The 17,966-nt window shown below is 32.2% G+C and overlaps 4 protein-coding genes across 4 annotated transcripts; 2 read left to right on the top strand and 2 right to left on the bottom strand.

Moving 5' to 3' along the window:
- Positions 1 to 1,466: 1,466 nt before the first annotated feature.
- IRA2 (Ras GTPase activating protein IRA2) lies at positions 1,467 to 11,303 on the top strand (the record flags this gene model as incomplete). Its single annotated transcript, XM_004181124.1, has 1 exon — positions 1,467 to 11,303. The coding sequence occupies one exon, from the start codon at positions 1,467 to 1,469 to the stop codon at positions 11,301 to 11,303; it is 9,837 nt and encodes a 3,278-aa protein (XP_004181172.1).
- Positions 11,304 to 11,725: 422 nt separating this feature from the next.
- Positions 11,726 to 12,547, bottom strand: REX4 (putative 3'-5' exonuclease; the record flags this gene model as incomplete). The annotated part of the gene is made up of 1 exon (XM_004181123.1): positions 11,726 to 12,547. The coding sequence occupies one exon, from the start codon at positions 12,545 to 12,547 to the stop codon at positions 11,726 to 11,728; it is 822 nt and encodes a 273-aa protein (XP_004181171.1).
- A 315-nt stretch (positions 12,548 to 12,862) lies between these two features.
- On the top strand, positions 12,863 to 16,774 carry AVO1 (Avo1p; the record flags this gene model as incomplete). Its single annotated transcript, XM_004181122.1, has 1 exon — positions 12,863 to 16,774. One exon carries the CDS (start codon positions 12,863 to 12,865, stop codon positions 16,772 to 16,774), a length of 3,912 nt encoding a protein of 1,303 aa, XP_004181170.1.
- Positions 16,775 to 16,979: 205 nt separating this feature from the next.
- BRX1 (ribosome biogenesis protein BRX1) lies at positions 16,980 to 17,852 on the bottom strand (the record flags this gene model as incomplete). The annotated part of the gene is made up of 1 exon (XM_004181121.1): positions 16,980 to 17,852. One exon carries the CDS (start codon positions 17,850 to 17,852, stop codon positions 16,980 to 16,982), a length of 873 nt encoding a protein of 290 aa, XP_004181169.1.
- Positions 17,853 to 17,966: the final 114 nt, after the last annotated feature.

Genomic DNA, 17,966 nt, shown 5'->3' with positions numbered 1-17,966 from the left:
TTTCAAAATAATGAAATGACAATGACAAAATATTCAATATTAGTTATTTTTTAATTTTTTTATTTTTCTTTTCTTACATTTTTATTTTATTTTTTGTCATGGTAAAGCTAATTGATAATGAGAACAGAGATTATCCCAAAACAACCAAACAAGTTTCCTCCTATCTAGGAGTCAGTTGATTAGATTAAATTAGATCTTCAATTTATATACATAAAAGGTATGCCGAAATTCCACATTCCCGGCATCATCATCACACATGCTTTGCAAAACCCAATAATAACTGGAATTTGAAAAAGACATGCGTATAACACGGATTAGGAGATACTTTGATCATGATAGTACCCTTTGGTATCACATTAGTTAGGAAAAGTAATATTTGATTGGCTAATTTACGATATATTTACGATCGTAAGCAAATAAAAGTAACGACAATAAATAAATAAATAAAAAGCGACAACAATAAATAAATAAAAAAAAGCAAGGAATTCAGAAACCATATTCCATTGCCTTAAAATCTATTGATAGAGATAAGTTACTTGACTTGAACTTCCGTAATAAGCTATAACAGTTACCTATTCTATCTTGGCTTGCATTATCTCTTGTAGACACTTGACCAACACAAGGGTTGCCTTTGCTTAAAAGTTTACGATTGTGTCTACCATTAACACCTTTGTTTTATTTATAAACTTACAAAGATCCTAGGTCTTGCAACCTTCATTGCCAAGACCTACAATCAAGAAAGCCAACATACACGTGACTTGCCCTAACACTCACATCACAACCCTAACACGCGCCCTTATAATCGAATAGGGAAACCCTCACAACCCTAACAACCCCGTCTCCACAATAAATTTCAGTTTCCAAATTCTTATCCAAATTTCATTCCAAGTTTCATCTTCTCGCTCGTCCTTGGCCAAAGAAAAGAAAAAGGAAAGGAACAACAATTCTAACAGCTCCATACTAGATTCCTAATTACCTGTCACCACCTTAAAGGATTGATCGTTGTGGAACTATATATCTGAGCTCATTTAAAATCAGTCTGCCAGCAAAGATTAGCATATCAAAAAGACATAGAAACACTGCCACTGACGTTTTTACAAGTCCCAACTGAAAGAAACTTTTGACGAGCAAATCTCACAATTCTCTACATTGCCAAATTGTTAACGGCTATCTGCTCTATATATTTGACAAATAGTAATACAGAATAGACAGATATAGAGAGAGCAAAATTAAACAAACAATATATTTCCGTATAGACAACTAAACCTAGCTTATACTTTCTCCTATTGTTACTTCTTACACACACACAAGCGTTCGTAAAAAAAACAAACGTACTATACCCATCCGTGCTTCATTTGAAGTTCGTCATATCTCTTTTCCTTTAGAATTACAAAATAATTAATTAATCAATCTTCCTCGAATTAGCCTCATATAGAATAACTCATTTAAAGATACTTTTTTTTATCATGTCTGAATGTACAGTTGGCACGAACAATGGCATCTTCATGGTGGAGACGTTATCTAAACACATATTCTTCGATAGACTTTTACCCATCCTACCGATAGAGTCGTCGCCACGCACATATGAGGAAGTAGAGTCGATGCCATTCTTCTTATCGTTAAGAACGTTAATCATGAATGTCGCTATATCTCATGGTCTAGACCCCATCATAAAACAGATCCTGGACTTGACAAACCTGATATTACAGGATGAAACTATCATTTCTGCAGCAATCTCTGACGAGGCAAGAAATTCGATCTTGATCCTGTCACGATTGTTAAGTGATACCATGGAATGCTGTTGGGATAAATTAGAAGATATAGAGAGGAAAAACTCTCCCAAGGATTCTGGGAATTATTCTACAAGACAAGAAAATTTATTCACTTCATTTTCAGTGGGGTATTCCATTTATAGGCCAGGCTTTCATGCAAATAGACCAAGCCCTTTAAACCCGGATTTGGCTTATAAGCTGATCTCTATCTGTTCCAAGATCAAATTCAATACAAACACATTAAAGACTTTACAAAACATGTCCAAAGATATCTTTGGTAATAACACTTCCTTATCTCTAAGTATCCTACCACAATATCAAACATTTTTGAAAAGAAAAGGTTTTCCAACTTATACGGAAAAGGTAGATATAACGGTCTATTACATTCAAAGATACGTGGCGGCTGCAAACCCATTGGAATTCTCAAGATTTAAAAATATCAATGTGTTAAATCCATTATCTTCTACAAACCATACCGATTTAGGTAATGTCATTCAACATTTCGATTTATTCGGCTGTACTTATATTACCAGAAATAGTTTGGCGAAGTATTTAAATTTGATTAGAATGTACTCGTCAAATTTGAAGAGAACAATATTTGGATGCCTATTATTATACTATGCCTCACAAACCTTGATGTTTTGGATTATGGCAAGACCCAAAGAATATACAGAACTTTTCCATGATTTAAAAAAATTCACTGAAACTTCAGGGCAATTGCCGAATTTACCTCCTGCAACTTCATTCTCTCCAACAAACTGTTCCCCTAATGAATTTACAAATATGACGAACCTTCAAACTTCAAATATTCAAACCACAAGTAATAATAATAATAATAGCACTAACAGTAATAATAACAATAACTATAATACTAATACAACCAGCTCAACCACACATTCAAATAGTAGTTCCAATTCATCATCATCAACAACTAATACTTTAAGTAATCCTACCTTTACAAATAATAATAATAATGCTCAGAGTAGTACAAACTCAAACATTTTTAGTACTTCAATGAACCTTTCTAAATCAGAAATACGAACTCTTTCAAATACCCATTCAAGTCCGTCAGGAAGTTCCTCGATACACCCTTCGAATGTTTCAAGAAATTCTTCTATAAGCTCATCAAATTCAAATGGAAACTCTATGATATCGGCCACGGCAAACAATTCCATAGGATTACATGTCAATCGAATAAATTCTCAATTATCAGATAAAGATGGTCCTGAATTATTAAAATTGATTGCTCAATTAGTTTCTACGCTTTTTGATGACATTTATTCCACTTTTAACGTTTCAACTTTATTAACGACATATTATCAAACTCAAACTGGAAATTCAAATGCTACAAATACATTATCAAGTCAAACAAATACATCAAATCAAAACACAAGTACAAATAACTCGCTTTCTACTCTTAATCTTTCCACTAATAATATTCAAAATAATAACAATAACACTCCAAATCAAAGAAACTTATTTTCTACCGCCTCAAATACTTCCTTAAATACTGTTTCTCAACAAATTGGATCCAGTTATATCCCAAGTCAACCTTCACCTTCTTCAAGCACCACCGTAGGTGGATTATCTCAAGCTCCGTCAACAATATCAAATGATACTCCCACAAAATTACAACATTCATCATCGTCCTCGTCTTCCTCTTCCAATATTTCTACTTTCCAATTCCAAAGTGCAAATAGTAGTGGAAGCAATACAAGGAATCTGTCTTCTAAGAGATCTTCAAACCCTTTATCACCTATAATGAACTCACATACATTCAATGCCTCTGCTGGGTTTACTGCTGATCTGCCAAATATCCTCTCTCCTCATAGATCCAATAACAACAATGACAATGCACAGTCATTTTCGAGTTCTGCTGCAAGTAGTACTTTACAAGATATGCCATTTCCCACCATGTCAACCAACACTTTTGATCCAAAAAAGCAATCATCATCCGCATCTTCCCATAATTCACATCATCATTCCTATCATGGTATTCAATCATCTTACTCTAAGAAAAAAGATAATAATGAAACTACAGTCAAAAATGTTTTGGATTTATATATATCTTGTGATGATTCTGAATCTTCTACTCATATCTCAGTCCTAAGATTTCTTTCCATATTATTGATGCTGGATACTGATATATTTTCCGACATAAATCAAACTTCCTTTAAATATATCCCAAATGTTGATAAAACAAACAAATTTGTTTTTACAGATACAAAAGATAAAGACAAAGACAAAGAAAAATCAACAGGCGGTATTAAACATTTCACTCATGGATTGAAAAGATTAACTTCATTAACACCACATAAAAAGAAGGCCGAAAAATTTCTTACTCTGTTATTAAAATATTACAACGGTTCAGTACAAATCCCACAAACTTCTTTATTGGAAACAATGAGAACTTTGATGACTATTTTTACATTAGCATCCTCTGTCGCATTAGTTGATAAAAATATTAACTGTGTAATTTTTGCTCAGAGATTACTGTTGACTTTAGGCCCTAATTTAAAAGTGGGGGAAAAATGGGAAGGCTCAACAATTCCATGCATTACATCATGCTTACAGACTAACCCTGCTGTTCTTCACCGTCTAAAAATTGAATATTTTGTTGCTGCCTTAAGATTAAGACAAAAGGATTTCTTATACAATTTACAATTAAAGGAAACAGTAAGAAATTTAGATTTCAAGAAATTGAGTTTTTATACTGAAAGTTTTAGAGTGTTTTTCCATCCACCAACTACTATGTTATGCAGAGCTAATGTGGCATCTGAAACATCTGAATTTTTTAAAACTTTATTATGCACCATCTCAGATCTGCTAGGTAAGGATTTCCCATATATCGATGATTTAAATATCGCGGAAATTATCTCAGCAATCATTGATAATACAATAACCGATAAATTTACTTATAACATTATTATAAAAGCATCTTCCCCGTCTTCATTACCATCTATAACTTCTGTTCCATCTTCACCCAATAATTCCGATATAATAGCTCTATCCCCCGGTACTCCATCTATGACAGAAACAGCTTACCATGGTACTTCTAAATTATCTCAATCAACATCAGTCAGTTCTGATAATAGTGTAGATATAATGTCTCCACTCCCTCAATCAGATTTACCATTAGGCCATTTAATTTCTCCCAGAGCTCGTAGAGTTTCTAATGGTAATCCAACTTCTAAGAGGATAAATCTTGCATCCTCACCTGTAGATTCAGATAAATATAGAACTGACTCAGTTTCAGTTTCTTCTGTATTATTATCAGCGACTTCTCCAATTTCTCCAATTCAGAAGGGCATCAAATCACCATTAAGACAAGGGAAACAATCAAGAACAGATGATAATCTTTCAAAAATTATAAGTCAAAGCATCAGTGATGTCACTGAAGGATCTACCCATAAAATTAGCAATAAGTATGCTATAGATGAAGCAAGGGCTATCATGGGAAACACTTTTATGATTTTCAGAGGAATGACGAATTATTTCTTATTACCAGCAGAAAATGACATTGATTTAAGAATAGTTTCAGAAGACTTCAAAAACATCATTAAACCATTCTTTGTTGCAATTATTGATGCAGATACTGATTTACAATTAACTGCACAATCGTTCATGTCAGTATTATTAAATCATATTTCAGCTTTTAAACCAGAAAATGATAAACAAATTCTGGTTGGATATTATTTGTTATGCACGTATTCTGTTACATTATTCTGTACTGCTTTAATGAATCTAGATTTACATTATGAAAAGCAGGAGATTATTATTGATATTTTGGTTAAATTTTTACAAATGAAGTCTGAAATTGCTAAAGCTTCTGAGGAGACAGGCTTTTTAGATGGAATAAAAGAGGTTGCATTAAAAACATTCAAATCATTCTATGGAACTTTAGGGAGAGGGCTATTTGTTTCATTGTATACAAATAGAGCCACTATCCAAAAAAAACTACACAGCGCATTTGTGGAATACTGTAAAGAAATAGAATTTTATGAAAAGATTATTGGTATACCAGATACTGATTGGATTGGTAATCGTAGATTTATCGAATCAATGTCTCAAGATAATTATGTTGCATCTGGATCAGTAGCTTTCCAACGCCATCTAAGAGGCAACATTTTAAAGTATATTGAACGCCCAAATGTTATGTTATTGGATGCCATGGATCTTATTTTTAAGAAATGGTTGAGCTTAACTAAGGCAAAGAGTTTATCAGCTGATGATGCTGCAAACTTCAGAAGTTTAGCAGGCATTCTTGCTTCAACATCGGGTATATTATTAAATATTACTGATGACGCTCATCCAACTTGGAACTTAGAAGAAGTTAGAAATAGAATTATTGGACAGGTAGATTATTTTATCGGAAAACAATGTCAATGGTTAAATAATTCAGATCTATTAACTAGAGAAAATTCAAGGGATATTCTAAGTACTGAATTACATCCTCTAGCATATAGAATTTTATTTGATAATCTAAGATCAAAAATTGAAAAGTTGAGAAGTGTTGATTTATCACAATCAAATCAAGAATTACATTTTGTATTATTAGAACAAATCATTATCATCATTAGGACTATATTAAAAAGAGATAATGACGAGAAAGTTATCTTCTTGTTCTCCTTAGATATAATTGAATTTATTGATCAATTAATTGAAATAGTTGAAAAGATATCCCGTCATTCCTCTAAATACTATAAAGCAATAATTCATCTATCCAAGGTATTTAGAGCTATGAAACACGCTGAAGATAATTTAGCATTAAAAGGCCATTTCCATTTAAAAAACAAATGGTTAAAGTTGGTAATAAAATGGTTTGAACGTACTATTTCCAAAGAACTCGATCTAGAAAATTTATCAAAACCACACAGAGAAATGAATTTGAAAAAACGTGATTCTGATTTCTTATATGTAGACACTTCAATCGAATCATGCAAAGCCTTATCATATTTAACTGAAAATGTGCCATTGGAAATTCCTCCATCTGTATCTGAAGCTGAAATGAAAAGATCAAAGAATGTCATATTTGGTAACTTTTTCAGTATTTTACTTAAAGGATTAAGAAAGACAACAGACCTTGAACAATTCCCTCCTTCCTTAAAACATAAGATTCATGTATTATATGAAAATATTATTAGCACATTAACCAATCTTTCAAATGCTAATGTTACAACAGGTTTAAGGTACACTCTACCAATGGGTAATTCTAATAACAGGGATATAAGATTGGCGTTCTTAAAGTTGTTTACAGAAATTGTCAATAACTATTCAAAACATAAGGATATACTTGAGCAAGAGAAATCCGATTATACTAAGGACTTATTGAGAATTGTCGTTGGATCTCCAAATTTCGTATTAAAGGCTACTCAAATTTGCCCTGCAAACGATATTGACGAATATACCGCAAGCTTGGTCAACTTGTTTGAAATCTGTGGCCATTCAAACATTTTAATTAATGTACTAATTGAAGATGAAATTGATAGGGCAACAAGACATATGGAAATTCTAAGAAGGAATAGTTGTGCTACAAGAGCCCTTTCTTTGTATTCCAGATCCAAAGGTAGAGACTATCTTTTATCAACACTAAGACCAGTGTTCGAATGCCTTTCTGAAGAGAAAGATTATTTCGAAATTGATAAGTTACAAGCTGATAATCCACAATACGATGCTAAGATTCAGTTATTCAAGAAATATATGACAAAACTGATTGACTCAATTTCTGATTCAGTCTCAGACTTCCCGGATGAGTTTTTCGCTATTTGCCAAACAATTTATAGAGCTGTTAGACAAAAATTCCCAGAATATGCTTATGTCGCTGTTGGCTCATTTTTATTTCTACGTTTTTTCTGTCCATCTTTGGTAAGCCCAGAATCTGAAGATGTATTTACTTTTTCACATTATCGTCACAAAAGAACCTCCATTTCTCTAGCTAAAGTTATTCAAAATATAGCCAATGGTGCTGATAATCTAGTAAAATGGCCAGCATTAATTGCAGAGGCAGATTTTTTAAAAGAATGCAATACTAGAATTTTTGATTTTTTGGCAGAAATATGTGATCCTCGTCACGAAGTTTCTCTAGCACCTGAATTTGACAGCGAAAACGTTTCTTTCACTAAGTATGACTTCGCATTTTTCCACAAATTTTTGTATATCCATGAGCTAGATATCAGAACAGCCTTGTTTGACGATAATCGATCCTATGTAGATATTACAAAATTGAAAAAGGTGATGCTAACAGTTGACAAATTGTTACAATTACTAGGACAACCAACTATGGAATATAAAAATGAAATTCCTGTATTTGTTAAGGAAAAAATGGATAAATACCCACAATTATACGAATTTATGAGTAAACATGCGTTTAAGAATACTATTACTTTGGATAGCAAACAACCATTCGTTCATGAATCTATGTCGTCTGATGGATCCCCAATTATCACTTTAACATTTAGAAGATTTGGAGATGAAGATTTAGATTCTGAGACAGTGGTTTACAGAATATTTCAAATATATGCTAGGCTGTGGACTACAAAACATTATCTGGTTTTAGATTGTACTGAATTTGCTCAAAGTGAAATGGATATATCTAAGACTATTAACTTATTCGTATATTTGCTACCAGAAGAGGCCCTACTAAATTGCCAAGGTTACTATTTCTATAACATTACTGAGCATTTAATGGATACTTGGGTTAAACTATTAGAACAAGATAACCCATTTATGTATTATAAAGTTCCACACCACTTCGTTAATAATATTACCGATCATGATTTAGTAAATTCTTTGGGGTTAAGTGGACAGACAATTGAAATTTCCAAAGATATTCGTGTTTCTCTACACGATATAACGTTATACAATGAACAAAAGAAGAAATTTGTTCGAGTATCACTAAGAATTGGTAGTAAATATTTCCAGATTTTGCATGAAACTCCTAAACAATACAAATTTCAAGAGAGTAACGAATTAATTTCCTTAAGGTATAATGATATTTACAAAATAAGTCAAATTTCATCTGTCAACGTATCCCTTAATACCGGAGTTAAATCAGAATTTACTGTACAATGTGATAATGATACTAAATTAATATTTTCAAGTCCAAAGTATTTAGAAATTGTGAAAATGTTTTACTATGCCTTAGCCAAAACTGAGGAAGAATATGAAATTGATGAATCTACAGTTTTAACTGCATTAAATATTACTGATGAACAAGAAGTTATTGAAAATAAGGAAACCTTGGCACAAATAATTCTAATTATCTTTGGAGGGTTTTTTATCCATGACGATGTCATAAAAATTGTCTCATATAATCTTTTAGCCTCAATTCAAAATGCTTTCAATCTTAAACTAGGTGTTGTACTTCGTAATACTCCAGAAGTTCATGTCCCTGATGATCCAATTTTGTTTTCAAGACAAATTTCAGGCACATTAGCAAAGACTGCCCCAGAGCTTACCCCGTATATTACCAAACATATTTTGATGAATATTGAAAATAATATTATTCCTAATAAGCATATCCCTCATTCTATTATGGGATTTTCTTTTTGGATTCCAAATTTATACAAATATATCTACCTGGCAGATGAAGAAGAGGGCCCTGAGACCTTTTCTCATATTGTACGTGTTTTAATAAAATTAAGTTTAAATGAGCCACACTATACTTCTATCTATATGCAACATATTTGGTTCAAGCTGGCCTTAGATGGACGTTTAACAGGTGCCATTGTGGAAGAGATAGTGAATCATGCCTTAGAAAGAGATTCAGAAAACAAGGATTGGGAACCTGTGTTAAGATTGTTGACTAGCCTACCAACTGTCGATATTACTTGTCATATTATCCGAAGACTAATGAGGGTAATTAAATCATTTTTACCCTCTTTAAAATTGGAGGCATCTACACAGAGTTGGTCCGAATTATCGATTCTGGCCAAAATTTCAATTCCATTATTTTTTGAATCACCGCTTATGACTCAGATGTACTTACCTGAAGTTTTGTTCATCATTTCATTATTAGTAGATGTCGGACCTCATGATACAAGGATATCATTCCACTCATTATTGATGAATGTATGCCATTCTTTAACTATAAACGAAGCATTATCTGCTGCACATAGGTATAATTTGGATCAAATATGTGGTGTCTTCTCGCGTCAAAAATTAAAGTTTATTTTTGGATTTAGTCAAGATAAGGGTAGGATATTACAAAATTTTAGCGCATCTTCTTTTGCAAGTAAATTTAATACCTTGGAAGACTTCACTGCAAATATCATGTTGGTGATGGAAAATGCATATTATGCCGAATCAGCCCAATGGAAAACAAGATACAAAAAATATTTAATGGATACTATCTTCAATAGTGACTCCTTTTTGTCAGCAAGAGCAATGATGATTCTAGGTATCATGGGTAAGAGTGATATGTCGGAAGTGTTGTGTAAAAATCTGTTAGCTGAAACTATGAAAGTGATTGCCCAGCCTCAAGTATCGGATGAGCAACTATTTTTGTTAATTGCTCACATTTTCAGTTACAGTAAGATTGTTGAAGGGCTAGATCCTTCATTATTATTAATGAAAAGACTATTTTGGTTTGCTGAAAGTTTAACTGGTTCACCACACCCGGTATTATTTGAAGGTGGTTTATTATTTATGACGAAGTGTATTAGACGACTATACATGTACCATTTTGAAGACACTGAAAAACTTGAATTATTGACACCAAAATTAATAAATGCTCGTAGTTTTGCATTGCCATTACTGGAAGAATTGGATAGCTTCAATGAGATAAGATGGACAGAAGGAAATTTCGCTCATATTATCCTATCATTAATATGTAGAGGTTTATCTATTCCATTTGTTAAGGCAAATGCGATTGACTGCTTAGAGCAATTCTTCAGAAACTCATACTATGAGCGTAGAGTTCAAATTCATACTAGCCACTATATGGTTTACCTCTTTATGTTGTTCGTTATTCTAGGAAATAATGAATTTAATGGTTTGCTTGATTCCGTTGAATATGAAGATGAAATGATTCAGTTAGATGGCGAGAACAAAATTCCAAAGACTATGGCAGATTGGCTGTCATCCGATGACCAATGCTCAAGACTTGCTTTGTATCAGATTGCTGTGTTTTTTAACAGTTTCGTTTCAGATGAACAGAGTAAAATCAGATTTCTATTAGTTGTAAGATATTTATTACAAACTAATCCTGTATGCGTATTCAGATTTTACACCATTATGAGAAATGAATTAAGAAGAATTTCATCTTTAGAATACAATGTCAACTGTGTTACTATTTCTTTTGAAATTATCGGATTATTAGTCAAATATGTTGAATACACGGAACTGGTTAAATATAATCAAGATAGCATACGAATGCTAAGAAATAGGGGACTTATTTCTATTACAAAAATCAAGATATTTGATCAAAATTTTGATAACTTAATGGTAGGTATGCAAGAAAATACAGATCTTGTATACCAAAGAAAAAGACTGACTACAATGATAATTGGTCGCATGGCCTATGATGAATAGGTTTAACATTAAATCAATTAGTTGTTATTTTTTCTATTTCTAAGTTTAATTTTATCTTTTCGTCAATATATAATTTTAGCATTCTATATTTCTATATTTTATTATTATTTGAATTTCTGTTTAGATTTTACATTTCTTTAATAAAGTTTCTAAACCATTCTAATAAAAATATTTTTTTTATATAAACTTACTTTTTCTTGCTCTATTCAAGGTTCTTTTAATACAAGTAATTTATTTTCTTCTAAAACATGTTAATTTGTTACGAAAATAATATACGAAATTTTGAGTAACGATAGTATACAGTTGCCTATTCATGCTATTAAAAATGAAGGAAATGCAGAATATGCTATGCTAAATAGTAGAATTCGGATATATAGTAATCTTAACAGTCTTAAGCCATTAAAGAAATATTCTGGTGACAATTATTTACCTCCAATTCTTTTTAAATGCAATTGTTCAAATTCTTTTTTGTGAGTTTTATAGATCAACATTGTAGCTCTTGCATCTTCCACAGAGGAATGCTCACGCTCTTGAATATCAACCTTCAAAATTTCCTTTGACAATTTTTTTAAACTTGGTGCTTTACCCTTCGAATAAGTGGTTCTAAATGGTACATGCTTAGAGGTATCTCTAATCATAGATACTGGATGAGAAATTAGTAGAGCTTCCAGATCATGTTTAATAGCATGACCTACCAGTATTCTTCCTTCCAAGACGGCCGAGGTTTTTTGTTGTGCTTCCTGAAAAGTAGAAGCTGTGTTCATATCACTTGGACGAACGCCACTAACCATAGTTCTCCAATCAGTAACTTTTTCTTGTGGCTTAACAAATGTATCTAGAATAATGTGGCCATAATAGTTTACAATAGAAACTCTCGCAAGAGCAGATTCTTTGCCTTCTAGACCAATACCTACAAACTCACAATCCATTGCAACATATTTACCAATATTATATTTTCTTTTAGTTAGAACTGAGCTGGTATCTGACTGTTCTAATTTATCTGTAAGGATTTTACTAGAATTAGTTTCCGATTTAAATTCAAAGCCTTTTCCATTTTTTTTATCTTGTTCAGCTTTAATAATTTCCTTGTTCATATCATACACCATATTCATCAATTTACTAGTCTTAGATTTGTGGATAGGACGCTTAGAGTTTATGCGAGAGGATTTTCTAACTGCATTTTTGGCAGTCACAGTAACCTTTTTAGCCTGAATTAATTTAGACCAATTCGATGATAACGCCATTTTTGAAATGCAAATGAAAAATAATATATTATGTTCAGATACTCTCTGTGTGGTTACAAAGTTAAATCAACAAAATAGAATACTTGAAACCAATTAACTTTTCATCAACTACACTTGTAATAAATATATAAAATTTTTCAACTGACCTATATAGCCTCATCACTTTTAAAAATTTCGGAGATATTAGAATTAGATAATTGAACCTGAAAAAAAACCAATCATTTTGAATTCATTTATTTTAAGGAAAAGATAGCATAAAACATTTGCTAATACATAGCTGATTAACGAAACATAGACAATAGGCAATAGTTGAAGATGGATACTGTTACCTCAATCAATAAATTGAGGGCTCAATTTTTGAGTACATGCCCAGATCAAGATCAAATGCGAAGGGTAATAAAGCCCTTTATTCCTGATGACATAAAAAACAGAGAATTACTAATTGAAAGAGAAGTACGAGATATATATGGATATCATAATGGTCGTAGTAGACTAGAGAAATTAGAGTCACCTCCTATTTCAAAGAATTGGATGGATAATTATACTTCCATTGGTAAATCACGACTTGGAAACACGCGAAAGGAAAGAAACATAATATCTCCCACCAAGACCAGGGAGAAGAGTATACTGGAGGACGAAGATGATGAGTTTGATGAAAAATTAATCAAGGAGCTGTCTGTACAGCAAGAGCTTCAAGAAACATTTTCCAATGAACATCCAAATGAAGGCTGCCAAAATTCTGATGAAATAAATGGAGCAACAGGGAAATTAAAGAACCGCAAAAATACATCTCCTAGCCTTAGTGGTACTAAACAATCAAAATCTAAAGATTATGATACAACTTCAAATACGAACAAGAATGGTGTTGGACTCCTCAATAACAATCTAAATAGCAATCCTAGCACTAACAATATACCGCATACCCCTGACTCAAATGCAGATTCTGATTCATCAGGGTCAATTAAAAAACAAGGCAATAATAAAAGACCTACTTTGAGATTTCCAAGGCTATTTAAAGGTAGAAAGGACTCCGCTTCTGGTAATACAAACAACAACAGTACTGGTAACAGTACCAGTAATAATGATATACCACAACAAGAGCAATTTAAAAAAGTATCAGCAGAGGCGCTTATTAGAAAAGGAAGTACAACAGCAGCTAGTATATTTGACATGAATTTTGACTATGATGAAGATTTAGATGAGGAAGAAGATGATGATGATGACGACGAAGAAGGTGAAGATGATGACGGTACACTAGATGATTTCAACAATTCATTTTTTCAAATGAGCTTTAATGGTACCGCTGGAAAAAATAATAATAATTCTGCATCTAGCGTTATTGTTAAACGTGATTCCTTCGAAGATGCCAATGACTTTATTGCAAGCAATGATAAAATAACTGAGAACCATAAATCGTCAGGAGGTCATGAAAAGAAAAACTCAACTAGTAAATTAGATAAAATTCAAACTGCTAACGATGATGATGATAATATAAATACTTCTGATCTCTCAGCAAATGTTACAAATACTTCAGAAGGAACAAATAATCAAGATAAAAGTAATTCAAATAACAATAATGCTGATGCTATAACAAACAAAAAGCGCTCACATTTTTCGAATATGATATCTAGAAATCCATTAATTGATTCAAGTAAAAATAACGTCAAGCCTGAAAAAACCCCGCTAGGTAGAAATAAAAGTGATAACACTATTAAAACTTCATTACCAAGTGACTTAAAAAACGATCTAGGAAAATCTTCTACAAACACTTCAGCAGAGATTAATTCGACTGTTAATTCTGAACTTGAAGAAGATGAAGATGATGAAAATGACATGTTTGACTTATTTTCGTTTATGAATGAAAGGAAAATGTCCAATATAGATATGGAAGATAGAGATTCCTTATCTGCTGGGAGCTCATTAACTAAACAGAAGTCTATTTTATCTCCTCATATAGATGAAAGTATCATGAGAGATGAAGTTTTAACGCCAGACGGTTTAGACGTACTTGATTCAGAATCATCCTTTGGAAAATCCCTCTTATACTCTGAATTTAGTAATGATGATTTTTCAAAGGAGTCACACCCTCGCGGCAGAATGAATATTGATTCCATAAGATCAGACATTGGATCGTTAACTATACCATCTCACTCAATTCCTGCTTATCTAGACTCTTATGGTATGTATCATGGGCAAGATGATTCAATTTTAGATACTGTATTCGATAAAGCTGCTCAAAGAATAAAATCTACAAAAATTGATTGTGAAGAAGATATAAAAAACGTTCCATTTTCATTACCAGACCACTCGATTCACGGAACGACAAGTAGGCGACCATCAAATACTTCAAGTGTTCAAAGACAACACTCACAAATAATGCGTCATCACAACAGATCTCATTCGTCTAATGGACGAGATTACAGGCGTGTCTTTAAGGGAATAGACAAGGTAGGTGATAAAGAATTTAAAAGAAGCAGAAAAGGTTCTAACGAATCCAAATTGGATTCTAACTTAATTTCAAAAGATCTAACGACCAGAAGAGATTCATCTGTAAGCATGTTCATTACAGATAAACCAAAAGAACTTCCTAAACCTCCTCCTTCAGTTTCACAGTTATCCAAGCTCTTCAATAAAAAGAAGGAAAAGAAACAAGATACCTCTGAAATTTTAGAGTATTTCTCGTTTGTTTCCGGATCTAATGTACCCAAAAATGAAAGTATATCTTTGAATATTTTTCTACAAAATTCGAAAAAATATCAGCATAATCCCTTTGAATTAAATGTTAGGAAAACAGCAAGTGTTTTTGAAGTTATTGGCTACGTATTATTTAAATTCATTACAGAATTTAAGCCTGACAACATTGAAGAAGATGGTCTTCAACCTGATTTGCTTCGAAATCCAAATAATTTTTCTTTACATATTGTAGAAGAGGATGGGGAACCATTTGAAGATAACTTTGGTAAATTGGATCGAAAAATTTCTATACAGTCCATATCAGATAATGAAGTTGTCCTTTGCTTGGTGAATGAAAACGAAAGAAACGAAAATTCAATTCAAACACCATTACCATTCGATGTGAATGGAGACATAATAGACACAACAACAAATTCGAACACTGATTCTAAGAACGAAACTTCCTTGAACCAGCTAAGCTACTATAAACCAATAGTAGGATTAGGCTCAGAAAGTACAAAAGCTAGCAATACAAACACTATTGAAATTAAAGTTTATTTATATCCAAATAAAAATCCCAAGTATAACTTTACCACTATTAAAGTTCCAATAACATCTAATATTAATGATATATTAGTATCATATTGTAAGATGAAAAACATGTACCCAAATGAATATTCCTTACTGTATCCATCGAAAAAGATGATACTTGATCTAAATGATACAGTCCTAAGATTGGATGGTAACCATGAAGTGGAACTAATATCAAAAAAAGAAGCTCGATCGTTACACCTTCAAAAGATGAAGCCTGACATGAAGAAGCCAGTTTTACCAACAATACAAAGTAATGATTTGACACCTTTAACATTAGAACCTGCAGGTTCATATTTGAAACCAGATAACGAAGAATCCATTTCCGAGGCTCAGGAGGTAGCAAGTACTACAAACTCTAGCAATACTGGTAAGGATAAAGACACATTGACTAGTAAGAAGAGTAGCAAATTCAAGAAACAAACTGCCAAAATGAAATTAAATTTAACAAGTACTACAAATGCATCGAATGCAGTTAATGGATTATTTAAAACAAAAAATTCATCCAAGACATCATTACACAATCCATTACCCTTCTATCACACTTCTTCTATACAGGCAATTCAAGATATGGATACAAATGCTGAAAATACCGGTGATAGTGCTTACCAGGATCTAGTATCTGGTGCATATCACAAGTACAAAGTATGGCGTCGTCAACAAATGGCAATTAATAAACATGAACGTACACTAGCGCTGGACGGGGATTACATTTATATTATTCCACCTGATAAACATATGCATTGGCATGAGAATGTCAAAACAAAGTCTATCCATATTAGTAGAGTGATTTTAGTAAAGAGATCTAATAGAGTACCCGTTAATTTCAAGATATTTGTGGAAAAAGGTGAAGAAAACAATTTGAAGAGATACTACTTCGAGGCAGTATCTTCTGAAGAATGCAAAGAAATAGTTGCAAGAATCCAGAATCTACAAACTGCTTATAGGATGAATCATAAGTAGGGAAAATAATACTGAACAACGCTGTCTCATGTGTTTTTTCTTTATTTTTACTTCCTTTTTTTCTTTTTATTTTTTTTTTAATTAAGGCCTTTTTATCTAATATACAAATTATACATTCTTCTATATTTTTTGTGCTACTTAAATAGATGATTTTGTAGTTAATTTATTGCGAGGTTAAATAGTTATTGTGATTCTACTAATGTATTTATTCTTTCATTAGTACCTCGTTTGACAATGGATCGGCAGCTAACACATTTTCTCTCATCTTAATTTTTCTTTCAACAGCGGCATCAGATCTTGATTTAGCTTCTTTAGCAGCTTGTTGTTTCATTTGAGCTCTTACAACATTTGGTGATACATATTGCTTATTCTCATAAATTTTTGGACCACCAAAGGAGCCTTCTAAAATCAAGATGACTGTCATTACAAATCTTGGACCAATTTCAACTAATGATAAATCATCAGTGGTATCTTCGTACTCATCCTTATTTCTAGCAGAGTGAGAAATTTCGTATGTTCTAACCCAAATTTTATCATCAACCAAACTGAAAGACATAACATGGTCAATAAAAGGCTTAATCTTTCTAGCAGTTGGCGGAACACCGAAATTATGGATCAATAATTCCTTAATTAACTTATAATGTGGAGAGGTATCAAATCTATTGTCAAAAGATAAAACAGGACGGGAACCCTTTAAACAGTTACCAGTAAAGTTTAATTCGTTCATAGTATGCAAATTTTGAATATAAAATTTAATAGTTGGTCCATTTGGTGGCTTAGATAACCATAGGTATAAATCTTGATGCTTCCTAGCCTCGAAAAACAAGATATTGTTACAGTTGTATAATTCTGCAATTTCATTCAATTGATTCAAATCTTTTTTAGTATCTAATTTTGGTTCTTTTCTGGAATGTGGCAGCAAAGAGAATAAGTCTTGAATCAAATGACGATGTCTATAATTAACACCTCTAGAAGAAATCAAAAGAGTACGTTGCTTATTAATAAATTGTTTATCGGTGAATTTTTTATCACCAGATTTCTTATCCTTGGTTGTCAAAGCTTTATAAATAGATGACATTGTTAGAGTACAGGATTATGCCTGGGGTGTATACGTTGAAGCGTAAATATAATTAATAGACTAACGTCTTCTTAACTTGAGTTATTTTTTTTTAATTTTCTAAATTTTCAACCT

The sequence above is a fragment of the Henningerozyma blattae genome, chromosome 6 (assembly GCF_000315915.1).
Source record: "Henningerozyma blattae CBS 6284 chromosome 6, complete genome".
Taxonomy (NCBI): domain Eukaryota; kingdom Fungi; phylum Ascomycota; class Saccharomycetes; order Saccharomycetales; family Saccharomycetaceae; genus Henningerozyma; species Henningerozyma blattae.
The sequence above is the reverse complement of the archived record's forward strand: the minus strand, read 5'-3'. Positions and strand labels throughout refer to the sequence as shown.